This window comes from Lutjanus erythropterus, chromosome 10 (genome assembly GCF_056507025.1).
Source record: "Lutjanus erythropterus isolate fLutEry1 chromosome 10, fLutEry1.hap2, whole genome shotgun sequence".
NCBI lineage: Eukaryota > Metazoa > Chordata > Actinopteri > Lutjaniformes > Lutjanidae > Lutjanus > Lutjanus erythropterus.
Window position 1 is genome coordinate 12427735 of NC_139326.1, and position 14633 is coordinate 12442367.

At 43.2% G+C, this 14633-nt stretch overlaps 2 protein-coding genes across 2 annotated transcripts; both read right to left on the reverse strand.

Moving 5' to 3' along the window:
* Positions 1–210: 210 nt before the first annotated feature.
* Positions 211–2959, reverse strand: LOC146320097 (uncharacterized). The gene is made up of 5 exons (XM_084729470.1): positions 2844–2959; positions 2698–2750; positions 2521–2573; positions 1519–2130; positions 211–1041 (listed from the first exon to the last, which is right to left on the reverse strand). The coding sequence occupies exons 1-5, from the start codon at positions 2858–2860 to the stop codon at positions 292–294; spliced, it is 1485 nt and encodes a 494-aa protein (XP_084585596.1). The 5' UTR covers positions 2861–2959; the 3' UTR covers positions 211–291.
* Positions 2960–6147: 3188 nt separating this feature from the next.
* On the reverse strand, positions 6148–14389 carry slc2a8 (solute carrier family 2 member 8). Its single transcript, XM_084728223.1, has 10 exons — positions 14130–14389; positions 12767–12929; positions 12044–12250; positions 11366–11465; positions 9327–9538; positions 9067–9216; positions 8564–8672; positions 8092–8244; positions 7034–7179; positions 6148–6315 (listed from the first exon to the last, which is right to left on the reverse strand). The coding sequence occupies exons 1-10, from the start codon at positions 14222–14224 to the stop codon at positions 6169–6171; spliced, it is 1482 nt and encodes a 493-aa protein (XP_084584349.1). The 5' UTR covers positions 14225–14389; the 3' UTR covers positions 6148–6168.
* Between the last annotated feature and the right edge of the window lie 244 nt (positions 14390–14633).

Below are 14633 nucleotides of genomic sequence, written 5' to 3' on the forward strand. Positions count from 1 at the left end.
ATGCAGAAACTGCTGCATGAAAGACTCCAAATTTAGACATGTCTGACATTGTAAAATACTGCACTGCATATGTACAGTACATATTGAGTAACATATCAAATATGAATGAAAACTACTGAGCTGATTTTCTGTCCCACACCAGACAATTGGCAACCATGAATTACTGACCATGCATCATTCCCAACTCTTGAAATGAAAGATTCAACAAAATCATACAAAATGCATTTTTATTTCTCTATGCTTTCATGGAACAAGCTCAATTGAACAAACCCATTAATTGCTGCTGGGCTATTAGTTGGGCACCTTGGGCTGGTAGCGAGGCTGCTGCGGTTGCTTGGGCTGGTAGAGAGGCTGCTGGGGCTGAGGTTGGGGCACGGGCTGCTGGGGTTGCTTGGGCTGGTAGCGAGGCTGCTGGGGCTGGGGTTGGGGCACGGGCTGCTGGGGTTGCTTGGGCTGGTAGCGAGGCTGCTGGGGCTGAGGTTGGGGCACGGGCTGCTGGGGTTGCTTGGGCTGGTAGCGAGGCTGCTGGGGCTGGGGTTGGGGCACGGGCTGCTGGGGTTGCTTGGGCTGGTAGCGAGGCTGCTGGGGCTGGGGTTGGGGCACGGGCTGCTGGGGTTGCTTGGGCTGGTAGCGAGGCTGCTGGGGCTGGGGCAGGGGCACGGGCTGCTGGGGTTGCTTGGGCTGGTAGCGAGGCTGCTGGGGCAGGGGCACGGGCTGCTGGGATTGCTTGGGCTGGTAGCGAGGCTGCTGGGGCAGGGGCTGCTGGGGTTGCTTGGGCTGGTAGCGAGGCTGCTGGGGCAGGGGCTGCTGGGGTTGCTTGGGCTGGTAGCGAGGCTGCTGGGGCACGGGCTGCTGGGGTTGCTTGGGCTGGTAGCGAGGCTGCTGGGGCACAGGCTGCTGGGGTTGCTTGGGCTGGTAGCGAGGCTGCTGGGGCTGGGGTTGGGGCACGGGCTGCTGGGGTTGCTTGGGCTGGTAGCGAGGCTGCTGGGGCTGAGGTTGGGGCACAGGCTGCTGGGGTTGCTTGGGCTGGTAGCGAGGCTGCTGGGGCTGGGGTTGGGGCACAGGCTGCTGGGGTTGCTTGGGCTGGTAGCGAGGCTGCTGGGGCTGGGGTTGGGGCACAGGCTGCTGGGGTTGCTTGGGCTGGTAGCGAAGCTGCTGGGGCTGGGGTTGGGGCACAGGCTGCTGGGGTTGCTTGGGCTGGTAGCGAGGCTGCTGGGGCTGAGGTTGGGGCAAGGGCTGCTGGGGTTGCTTGGGCTGGTAGCGAAGCTGCTGGGGCTGAGGTTGGGGCACGGGCTGCTGGGGTTGCTTGGGCTGGTAGCGAAGCTGCTGGGGCTGAGGTTGGGGCACGGGCTGCTGGGGTTGCTTGGGCTGGTAGCGAGGCTGCTGGGGCTGGGGTTGGGGCACGGGCTGCTGGGGTTGCTTGGGCTGGTAGCGAAGCTGCTGGGGCTGGGGTTGGGGCACGGGCTGCTGGGGTTGCTTGGGCTGGTAGCGAAGCTGCTGGGGCTGGGGCTGGGGCACGGGCTGCTGGGGTTGCTTGGGCTGGTAGCGAGGCTGCTGGGGCACGGGCTGCTGGGGTTGCTTGGGCTGGTAGCGAGGCTGCTGGGGCTGGGGCACGGGCTGCTGGGGCTGCTTGGGCTGGTAGCGAGGCTGCTGGGGCACGGGCTGCTGGGGCTGCTTGGGCTGGTAGCGAGGCTGCTGGGGCACGGGCTGCTGGGGCTGCTTGGGCTGGTAGTGAGGCTGCTGGGGCTGCTTGGGCTGGTAGCGAGGCTGCTGGGGCACGGGCTGCTGGGGCTGCTTGGGCTGGTAGCGAGGCTGCTGGGGCACGGGCTGCTGGGGCTGCTTGGGCTGGTAGCGAGGCTGCTGGGGCACGGGCTGCTGGGGCTGCTTGGGCTGGTAGCGAGGCTGCTGGGGCACGGGCTGCTGGGGCTGCTTGGGCTGGTAGCGAGGCTGCTGGGGCACGGGCTGCTGGGGCTGCTTGGGCTGGTAGCGAGGCTGCTGGGGCACGGGCTGCTGGGGTTGCTTGGGCTGGTAGCGAGGCTGCTGGGGCACGGGCTGCTGGGGTTGCTTGGGCTGGTAGCGAGGCTGCTGAGGCACGGGCTGCTGGGGTTGCTTGGGCTGGTAGCGAGGCTGCTGGGGCTGGGGTTGGGGCACGGGCTGCTGGGGTTGCTTGGGCTGGTAGCGAGGCTGCTGGGGCTGGGGTTGGGGCACGGGCTGCTGGGGTTGCTTGGGCTGGTAGCGAGGCTGCTGGGGTTGCTTGGGCTGGTAACGAGGCTGCTGGGGCACGGGCTGCTGGGGCTGCTTGGGTTGGTAGTGAGGCTGCTGGGGCTGGGGCACGGGCTGCTGGGGCTGCTTGGGTTGGTAGTGAGGCTGCTGGGGCTGAGGCACGGTCTGCTGGGGCTGCTTGGGCTGGTAGCGAGGCTGCTGGGGCTGAGGCATGGGCTGCTGAGGCTGGTAGTAAGGTGCTTTGGACCTTGGATCAAAGGAACTCACATGCTGCAGCTGGGGCTGGTAGCTGGGAACATTGGACTTGTAGTTTATGTCCCAAATGCTAGGCTCAAATCCATGATAGGAAGCTGCTAAAAAGATATCAAAAAGAATGTTTGACAACAATATTATACATTACAAATAAGTCTTAAATTACCTTAGTTCAAAAGTGATTTTTTTAAATTGCATTGCAATTGCACCCTGTAGTCTTACATTTAATGCTTGCCTGAAGCTCTCCAATTAGCACCAACCATAGCACCACCACACTAAAAAAGAAAGCCATGTTTAAGTAGGAATCAAGCCATTTAAACATTGTAAATGCATAACATCAAACACAGAAAGAACACTTGAAAACTTACCATAGAAAATGTTTCATGGCTTCAGAGATGAAATCAAATGCACATCAAAATGCCTCTATCTGACTTCAGCTGGCCCAACAACCACAAACTTGTCTTCCTTCCACAATGGTGCAGTAACAAAGTGTCAGCAATGTGATTATTTTAACTTGTTATGACAGCCAATCACAGCTCTCCCTTCCCTAAATGGTTGATTGGAAACAGGTGGAAGTAACAGGGCTGGCTCATCATGAAACACATGTTCAGAAAAGGACGTTTGAATTGAAGCTGTGTTGATCTCTTTTTGCTTGCATGATGTGGAAGTGTTATTGGAAGTGTTATTATTAATATCATAATATATGTTTAAAAAAAATTCAATGTGTTTGTAGGATTGTTTACCTGCCCAACTTGGGTAGATCTGTTTGGTTAATTAATTTCATTAATAACTAACTAACCCTAACCCTTTTTACAGTTTTATTTTTTAAATTTTGAAAGTTTAGTGTTTGTTACACCGTAAAAAAAGTTAGACTGCTTTGACGGCCCAAAGCAGTTTCGTATTGCTTAAGTGTGTTTTTGAAATAAATAATAGTGATATCAGCTGGTTGTACATGAAATGACAGATGCAGATGACATCACATGCCTCACACTCTCTTATTTGGAACTGCCAACCATATTTGACCCATATATGCAAATATGTCTGCACATACAACAAACTGGGTCAAATATGATTTGCAATACCAAATAAAAGAGTATGAGGCAGGTGATGTCATCTGCATCTGTTTTTTCTTATACAACCATTTAGCATGTTTACAGAAGTAAATTTGCACAACCACAAGGAGTATTTTATTGGAATAAGAGTGTTGGTTCAAATATGTTCTTAAATACAGTAACATCAGATAACCAGCAGACGGAGCTCAGCCTTCACAAGGAGTAAATGGACAGCAAGTATCTAAATCCTACACTGAGATCACAATCTGTGTTTGGAAGGCAAGCATTCATTTAAACGGTTTGCCCTCATTCCTGAAATCAACTCAATACACTACATTGAGGAGTCCAAACTAATTATGGTGATAATATCTCTCTGGAGCAGGGATGCCTCACTTTCCCTAAAGCAGTGAAACTATTTCACTATGAAAATCAATTTATTCACACTGTTTTTGCCAGAAAGGAGGGGCAGATATGTCTGTTCTTCAGCATACAGTCTTTTGTGAATGAGCACAAAAAACAGCAGGCTGATCAGTCCAGTAGTATTTAACACCTGGTGAGAATAATTATCTATACATAGATGAAAGTCTTATTTTGATCACTCTCTGCCCTGTGCATCACATGTCAACTTTTGACAAGTTGAGGCTTTAAATAATTACTGCACAAAACAAGATGTTCAAAACAACACAATGATTTTATTGACAGACACAATTTATGATGCAATTCATTTTCACACTGAACCTGGGTACAGGAGCTTCATTTGCCATTAAGACTGAATTCAGAGTAAATTCTATATATTACAAACACCCAGCCAGCAGAAATGGGGTTTAAAGAATGGTGTAATAATGTATTTATTTTCATAGCTTCACTGAACAGAAACACCCAAAATGTTTATTTATTCCCACTGAGTGATGGAGTTAAAAAAAGGACATAAAATCGTATAAAACAAAAAAGAAAAAGAGGTCACTTCTTCTTGAGAGTGAAATCACGTCACTCTTCCAAGTCAGACAATATGTTCAAAACATTTCCTTCACAAGAATGTCCCAAGAGAAAATTATTACACAAAACATTACAAAAGGATCCACATATTTTTTACAGTTGACAGTTTTTAATTCTACTCTGTGACTTGCATCACATAATCGGTTTATTTTCACTTAATTTCTCTGATGATGTAAACAGTTAAATTAACAGTCAGCACAGTCAGTGTAATTGACAAATTTCTCACTTCTCAAAGCATCAGTACCATAAAGTTTCTGCAAAATTCCTTCAAGACAGACTTGAGTTGGACACCAGGCACCATATCTAGTAAAGGAAGAAAATAATTTTGATGCATTTGGCACTGAATCAAACTAAACGGAACAGCAATATTATTTCAAAGAGTCTCCCTATGTGGCAACCCTGTTGCTCAGTTGGTAGAGCATCCGCCCCATGTACTCAGACTACCTCTGCAGTACTTAGTATTTCTTCTTCCACACATATTCCCATTGTGGAAAACTAACATCTGTTTAGGACAAATTTTAACATGCAGAAATAAAAAGTGAAGGTGATACATGGGGATTAAGGGACATGCTGTGTTTTAAACCATAATTGGTGAGAACTGCAGTATACAGTGGAAAGTGTTTCAGAAACACATATAAACATTTTGAATATTCTTTCCCACAAATTCAACATATTTTACTCTTTTATACCCCATATTAATTCAAATTTACCACAGTGTCTATTCTTTTTGAAAAAAAAGTATTCGATTAAAATATACGGGGTGGAATATACCTTTAACACCAATTTCACTCTGATACCTTATAGTAGAGAATTCAAAAGTGTGAAGATCACAGTTTTATCACATTTACCATGTACATGATTTTCTGTTTTACAGCTTTCTATAAAAGTTGGTTATCTGTCATCAGCCCAAGGAAAGTAAATTTAAACCTGCACAGACCTCATCTGAGTGTGTAGACCGGAAGGAGAGTGAAGCAATGAGGCCTGCAGGGAGCAGTGTAAAGTTGTCTTACTGGAGGTAGCAGCACTGAGGATGACAGTTGAGTGTCACTACCAAAACAAGTGTTTCTGAGCGAGACACTAACCTGTCCTGAATCTGCTCACCAGGAGTCGCTGTGCAACACAGCATTTTAATGAGTGGTTTTGTCCAGTTTCCAAAACTCTTTTCTGATTGCTGTTAGATATGTTTCTCAGCATTCCAAAATCTAAAGGAAAATTGTATTTAATGGCTGGATTATCAAATTCTTTAATGTGGAAGGTCAGACTTCCTACAGAAATGGATTATTTACACCCAGATCCCAGATTTGTTAGACATCATTGGTAAATATGGAATGGACAAAATATTAGAAACACCTCTCAGTTCAACAGCACCATAAACTACATCCTCCAGAATGATCATATACTTCTGAACACTGTAACCTTTGTGATGGCAGGTTTTATATTTGTATTAATTAGCAATAGGTTGAACTACTTATGTGATAAAAAGAGATGATAATGTGTTGCAATCAGCTTCATAGCTTTATAGGCGTAATTTTAAAAATGCCCACATAGTGCCCTGAGGACCAGTCAGTTCAGAAATATGAGGCCTGAGATTTTCCAGCTTTTGATATCTGATGTTTTTTTTTTTTTGGCAGGTGGAGAGGGGGTTTCATGGACCTGCTGTCCCTCTGAAAGTGGCTTCGATCTGCTCCAGCGTCTTGCCCTTTGTCTCTGGGATGAAGGCCATAGTGAAGATGACGTTGAGGATGCACATCGAGGCGAACAGCCAGAAGGTTCCAGCGCTGGTTAGAAGATTCTGAAGGAGGTCATAGGAAATATAGACATGGATGTCACAGTGATGTTGGAAAGTCACAGAGGAAGGTTTCATAGTTTCACAACGGATACCAAAACACCCAAAAAACAACAGAAATGTATATTTTCTCTATAAAATGTCATAAAGTAGTAAAAGAAATGTGTATGCGCGGTCTTTTTCCAACAGCCCAAAGCGATGTCTTCAAATTGCTTATTTTGTTCAACCAACAGAACCCAAAGATATTCACTTAACACCGATATAAAACAGAGAAAAGTAGCAAATCGTCACAATGGAGAAACTGAAACTGGAGAATGTTATGATATTTTCTTGATAAATTACCTAAATGATTAGTTTTAGTAATTGTTTCAGCTCTACTTTCAATCGAAGTAGAAGGGATCCAAAAATAATGACTGTAATGTTTCTCATGTTCTGCTTTTTCACAATCATGGTCAAGATCTCGACATAAGTGTCCAAGTTTCCTTGTGAACATCAAGTAATGATATCATGATTGCGAGAAAACGATTTGTTCCGTGTCCGGTGATCACGAGGTTACAGTTTTAACAGGATGTTATGCCACATTCATTGAATATCTGTCTAAACTGTATTTTGAAATTGTGAGAAACAAAACCCATTTCTCTACCCATGTCCTCTCTGGACAAGATGTCACAAAATCTATTCTTATATAACCAAAACTTGAAATAGCGTCCTGTTAATCACTCACCATCATGTCTTGGAAGGTTTTTGTGATGAGGAAAGCCATGCTCCAGTTAGTGAGGACACAGATAGCGCTGGCAACTCCCCTCACTTTGACCGGGAAAATCTCCGACATGACCAGCCACGGGACCGGACCCCAACCAAGAGCAAAACCTGAAGACAGTAACATTATTAAGATTGTACGATCGATCCGTGTGTTCTTAGAAATCAGCATGTCAACAGAATTTTAAGGAGCACAGCACAGCAAACTTTTAATGAGCTATTACTTATGAGGTGTAACCAATCAAATCAAACAGAGTTGTGGGCGGGACATAAAATGAGACCAAATAATGGTGACTACAGACACAGGACGGTGGCTACATCAGAGCCCAAGTACAGCCTTTTTTAAATTAATTTATCTTAGTGGCAATAGGATTTAGAAAAATAAACATATTCCAATAATCATAAAAATGCTGAATATTTGATCTAGCAGGCTGCTAATTGGTTAACCCCTAATCCAACCCCTTTTAAAAAATGGGAAACAATGCCCCTATCGACTAGTTGATGGGAATTGTCCCTGTCTGTCACGCACAAAATTAGCATTCAATTCTCTATGTTTAGCCGTTAAAGATGAAACATGTCACGTAACACAAAAAATTTCACAAATAAGATGCTACAATGAACAAGAAATAGAGGAAAGGGGGAAATGTACAGTGGAGAGGTTTAGAAATATAAGATAATGAGCTAAGCCAAAACATTTCTGACACAAGCGCTGCCACCTTTTGCTGGTGACATCATTTGGAGCCAAAGTCTGTGTGGCTGTGATCAGGGTTATAGCTGCGGTATACAAACATCAGCCTATTAAGAACTACCTGTAATGGCAGAAACCATGTTTGAGAAAAAAATTGTACTGCAAAATGTACTTTGAAATTTTGGTTTAGCTGACGTCCAATCTGCAAAAATGGAGGGAACAGGATTCATGACCAGTACTGCAGCCAGCCACCAGGGTGCGATCGAGATGTTGGCTCCACTTTTGGGGAGTCGTCATGTCGTCCATCTTTATATATGTTAATGACAGAGTCTCACCTGTGATGAAGACAGCCATACTAGCCAGGGCCAGCCAGGCTAGGTCGGCGTGCGGTTCTTCGCCAACCTCACTCAGTGGGGTGGGTTTGGGAAATGTGGACATCAGGTAGAAGTAAACCCCGAACGCTGTGGTGCTGATCGCCATGGCAGCACCTTAATTATTAATAGGAACACAAACAAAATCTGTTACAACCTTGCAGTCTTGTCTAACACTAAAGAGACCGCTAAACTGATTAAATAACTTCATTTCAAATTCATTTTTTTTTCAATTTTCTTGTGCGCTTTGTGAATTTATTACAGAGTTGACAGGAGAGAGAGACAGCATTAAGAGAGAGTAGAGAGAAACGAAGAACGACATGCAACAAAAGGGACGCTGTGGTTCACTGTCAGCACCTGCCACAGCTCCTCCCTAAAAGATTTCCTGATATCAAAAAATAAATTTGTTTAAAATATTAAATTTCATTGAAAATACCTGAGATGATGAGAAGAGCTTTCCTTCCAGCTCTGTCCATGATGAGCGCTGCCACTCCTGTAAAGACGACCTGAATCAGACCCACGATCACTGAGGCCAGGTCACTCTCCTGAAAACAACAATAAAACATTCCCATCTGTTCTTTCAACAAGATAAAAAGAGAATTTACAAAAAGTGCTATACATTAATGATGTGTTTGTACATTAAGTTACAACTCTGTACGTTCATTTGAAATTTAGTTGATGAGTGAAGTTCATAGTTTTGACCAACAATTTATAATAAAAATATATTATTTCTTCAGTAAGTCCATATTTTCAACAGAAATTGTATCGAAGCACTTTATCAAGCAACAAGAGCAAACTTACATTTATAAATGAGAGAACCAAGACAAAATTCACAGTACTGGACAGCAGTTGCAGTGCACATGTGCCAAACTGAACACATCTGTTACTGTAACTGAATGATGTTTACACTCAATATACAACAAATTAAAGCCCCCTCACCTTAAAATGTGCTTGTTCAAATATGGTCTCAGCATAAAACATGATAGCATTGATCCCCGTCATTTGCTGAAATACCATCAGCATGACGCCGATCACCACAGGTTTGTAGACACCAGGATCCTTCAGATCAGACATCTGGAAACTAGAGCCCTGAGTGAAAACATGAAATCGATACGATCAGCAGGACATTGTCAGGGACTAGACTGTTGACCTGAACAGTCTGGGTACTGAACATTTAAGCCAACCAACTGCAGACTCACCTGCTCATCACAGGCGTCCTCGATGCGGGCGCACTCCCATTCGACAGGGGCGTCCGGTCCTCGCAGGAAGCGTAGCGCCTCCTCAGCCTCCCGCCTCTTGCCCTGTGACAGCAAGAATCGGGGCGTCTCGGGCATGAAGCACATACAGACCATCATCAGCGTAGGTGGGATGGAGCTGCAGATTGCCAGCCAGCGCCAGTCCACAAAGAGACCTGCAGGATGAGGTCACACCAATCAGAATTCAATTGACAAAATAGTTGCAGATATTTTAGATAATCCTTTGCCAGTATGTTTTCATTTTGCTCACTGCACTCTTAGGGTTCAAAGTTAATGTTTTTTTTCACTTGCAGTTGGGCAAATGGGACAGAAACTACTAGCCCAAAGTCTTTTTTACTTGCCCCCGTACAAAGTGTTTTATTTATTAGCAGTTATGAAGTAACAACAGAGACTAGAGTTAATTGCCGCATTTAATCTAGGGCTGCAACATCTATAAAATGTCAGAAAATAATGAAAAATGTCTATCCAAAGCCCAAGGTGATATCTTTAAATGTCTCATTTTGTCAGTCTCAAATCCAATTATTATAGATATTCAGATTAATATGCTAATAAACGAATGGATGAATGACAAGATGGTTTATCTTCATAACAACATGGTAAATCAGCAGCTGCACCACAGTTGTTAGGATGATATTTTTTATAACGTTAACTGAATAAATCTCCTCCTGTTTCGCCTCTGTTTTCTGACTTTAATCATCTGTGTCATGGAAAGACTGGCAAACTAGAAGAAACCAGAAACACAATCAAGATAAGACACAACACTGATTACACAGCGACAAAATTATTTTGAGTTATGAAATGGGTATTAGAACCCCCTTTAGGATTAAGTGACCTCCCAACAAAAAGATGAATCCAACTGAATATTAAAGGAGAATTTTTATCAAAAGTCACACCATGACAACAGATGCCATCCATGTCCTCATTTTTAAATGGGCGAGTGAGGCTAAAAGATTTGAGTTTTTCCCCAGTAGTGCTCTAAACCTGCCAGCAGGCACTGAACTCTCCATGTCAGAGTGAAGGCTGCAGGACACAGTGAAGCTTTGTTAAATCCTGGTTTCCTCATGAATGTCTTCATCTGCTGCATCTAAAAATATGCCTCTCTGCAGATCTGATTGTTCCACTGAATTCTCCACAACGATGACATCGTTCACTTTTTTGCTGGAAAGCAGCTGGTTTGCGACAAAGTTACTTTCTTCTTTTTTCACTTGCAAGCTATAAAACAATTAATCCTCTGAAATACAAGGCTACATGGAGCATATTTCCACACAGATAACAACCCTAATTGCACATAGATGTGAATGTGAATGGTTGCATGTCAGCTCTGTGATGAATTAGTGACCAGGATGTCCATGTCCAGGGTGTATCAGCCTCTTTCCCAGTATCAGCTGGGATCAGCTCCAGCATTTCATGATGGATGAAGTTATTCCATCTGGCGATTAATTTCTCTTTATTGTGACCGAGATACAAATGTGCCACAGAATTTAGGAACTGTAAACAGATCTTCACTTCATGGAATTAGAACTGATGGATTTTTCACTTGTCCTTGACATGATATTAACTAAATACATACCAAATTTGTTTCACATTAAAGGGCCATTTAACCCAAAAGACATAACCACCATATTTCTTCCCTGACCTCTAACACGAGACAACCCAGCTCATGTGACACACCAGCTCCTACTGAGTAAACGTGAACGGCATGCAGCTAACAAGATTACTGAGAAGAGGCAGCTATTTTCACGCAGGTCAACCAGCTGTTGAAGAGGCAGTACAGGACTCTGATCATATCATAGAGTAATTACATCATATAATAACCAGGTTTTGATCATCTTCTCTTCACAACCTTTGATCAAGAGGTTTAAGACATTACAGCAACCACAGACAAGACACTTCAATGTGTCAACCTGTGTCACACTGCTGTGTGAAAGTAAACTTGTAACCTCATTAAACCTCATTTAAACTTTCAAGAAGAGCTTACATACCTGCCAAATACACTCCCATGATGCCTAGCACCACCGTGAGTTGCACACAGGAGCCTAGTAACCCACGTACCCGCTCGTGTGCCATCTCAGAGATGTACAGCTGTATGAAGAAGGAAATGGAGAAAATAAGGAAGAACATCAGAATTATTGACAGCAGTCGACACACTCATATTTTAGGTATTTTAGATATTTTCATTCATAGAAACAATGAATGATCTTGGTAACCAAACCAGTGCCAAAACAAATAGTCTATTACTATTACCAATTAACTGTTTAATGCTGCAATTAATGATTATTTTTATTATTGATTAAAATGTTGTTTGTCCTCAAATTGCTTGTTTTGTCCTTCAAATAATATAAAGATCTAATAAAAATCCAGTTTACAAATATATAAAATAGGGAAACACAGCAAGTGCTTAAATTTGAAAGCCCTATTTGATTTACAAATGACTGAGGTGTTTATTGATTATCAAAATAGTTTGCAAGTTAATTTTTTCTGAATGATTAATTGAATATCTGACAAAATGTTTCATCTCTTAAGTCATTCATCTAGCAAAATATATTCTAGAGAGATACTTGTTTAAATATGAAAGCTATGCTAATATCTTGTGTTGAGACAGAAGCAAAACGAATATTTTTTCCAGACAAAACTGAAAAAGACGTCCAGGTGTCTCTTACTGGAACGACCAGTGACGTGACTCCGCTGGCGAGGCCGGTGAGCACTCTGCCGATGTAAAGCATCCATATGTTCTGCGCTGCGATCATGATGGTGAAGCCAAATACGAACGGCAGCGAGCAGAACATCAGACTGAGCTTCCTGCCAATCTTCTCCACCATCCAACCGCCCAGTAGACCACCTACTGCTGCTCCCACCGTCACTATGGACTGAAAAAAAAAAGGAAAAACAACAACACAGAGCTTCAGGACATAATTTCTGTAATTATATTTGCTTTTTACCAAGTATTTAATACACCATGTTGTGACACCCAGAACTAGAGTTGTAAGTTGTTGCCATTTTGCTAAAAGCTGCACTTTTTTTGCTGACTAGCTTTTCTGCCTAAACCACTGAGTCATGAGTCAGTCTGTGATGCTAATTTCAATTTATCTGATCATAACAGCACGTTCACACAAAACCACTCATTTAACAAGAAGAATTCGCACCTTGGGAACTGTAGCTGACTGTTTAGTCTCGTACACAAGTAACCATGCATTTCACTTCTATGAGAGGTCTTTTCTGTGTCTCTTCATACTGTAACTAAGTTCTGAACTCAAGAAAATCCAACAAGGTACATTTGGACAACATGTGATGACATAAAACTGCTGACAGGTTAAAACCACACTGTATAAAAGCTGTTCTGCTTCGAGGCATGTGATGTTAAATCATGATGGCTGCCATCATACCCCAAACCAGGAGGCCTGATCATTGTCCAGCCGCAGCCGAGGGTCATCAATGCTGGTAAGATCAGGTATCGCAGGAGAGCTGTATCCCAACACAAACCCAAAGCTCATGGGACCCAGAACAGATGCAAATGTTGCCAGGTACAACTTCTTGTTCTTCACTTTACTGTGGTGAGAAAGAGGAACAGAGCAGACCGTAGGGTGCATATGTCAAAGGTCAGTGTATCAACAGAGAGTTAAGCTGTATGATTGCACATTAAAATATCCTCAGTTAAAGAGCAGAATACTATAGGCTCTCCATAAGCTGGCATTTAGAGGACTAATTTGCAAATTGTCTGGTTTGTGTCATTTTAAAGAATTAAAATGATGTAATTCAGATTCTGACTATGTTCTTTTTGCAGTGCATAGGCATGAGCATGAGCTGCATCTTTTTAATGTTTGCCAAAAACAATACAATGAAGTATAGTTTTGGCAAAGTAACGTTCTAAATACTAAGAATAATGAAAAACATTATTTAATGTATAGTTTTATCATAGTGTCTTAGATTAACAGAGAAGAGTACAGACACACTGATAATGTGGTGGAAAGTATTCAGAGTGTGTGACCACACACTCTCACTCTCACCAGTGTGTTTGAAAGTTTCAGGTCTACAAATTATACTAACTTTACATTTTTGTTGAGCAGTTTTGAATACTGGTTGTACAGTTACAGATTTTGAGTCTTTATATCCTACTGTCCAATGACAGCATCCATTCCTTTTATAGGGAAAAAAAACTAACAACAAAAAACAGTTCTGCTAAAACAATCAGTCAAGCCCTCAATCAATCAATCCTAAAACGATTAAGTGACAACAACTTGCTGTTTTTTCTGTGTTTAGTATCTTTGAATGTTGGACAGACTGTCTGGGAACTTTTGTCGGACATCTTTCACTATTATCTAACGATTTATTAGCTAAACAATTATGTTGTTACTGCATGATAAAACAACTGCACTGTGCAGATTGATTACATCAAAATGTGAATGTGAATTGTTGATACTGGCTTTGACAGATTAGGTAAGCAAGCATCAGTAGTCTAACTAATTGATATTTGTATTGATCAGAAATAACAAATAATAACAATAACAAACTGATGCTTGTAATGACATTCAAATGTTTTAAACACGATCACTGTTTGCTTTCATCCTCTGTAGTAAATGGGCTACAGCAGGCAAACTCTCTGGACTCCTTCTTTAACAGTCTCTGTGTTTAGATCACGATCAGCCACTGCAGGAACATCAGTAGGTACTCCTCCACTTGACTGTACAGTACACGGACTGCATTTCTATGAAACTGGGCCCATTACTGGGTTTTTGTGTGTTGACTGACCTCAGATAGGCATCCTGCTGAGACAGAAGACCAGTAGGATCGTCATCTCCGTCCTCCGCACCCAGCAGCCTTCTCCTCTCACCCTGGATGTCCATACTGACAGCAGTAATGTTTCCTGGTGTTTAACCTCCTTTCTTGATCACCTTTCACATGGATCACAGGTCAGACAAGACTAGCTACCTGTCGGAAGAAAATCTACTGTAGCTGCTGTACAAACTGGAAACCACCCAATAACGCGAGGAAAAAAAATCTATAGCCTTACAGTACAGTAGCTAAACATCGGTCATTTTAGTTAATTTAGTCTCACCGGCGAGGATTTTTGCTTCCTTCACCGGCAGCCAACTTGCTTTGTCAACATTTCAGTCAGCTGATCATTCCTTATGCCTGTTATTTCCTGTTTTCAAAATAAAAGTCTCCATGTAGCTGTTTCGGCAGAGAGATTGTTCACGCCCCCAGCCAGAAACTTCTACATCGGAACTGCCGAGGTGCGATTTAACCACTGTC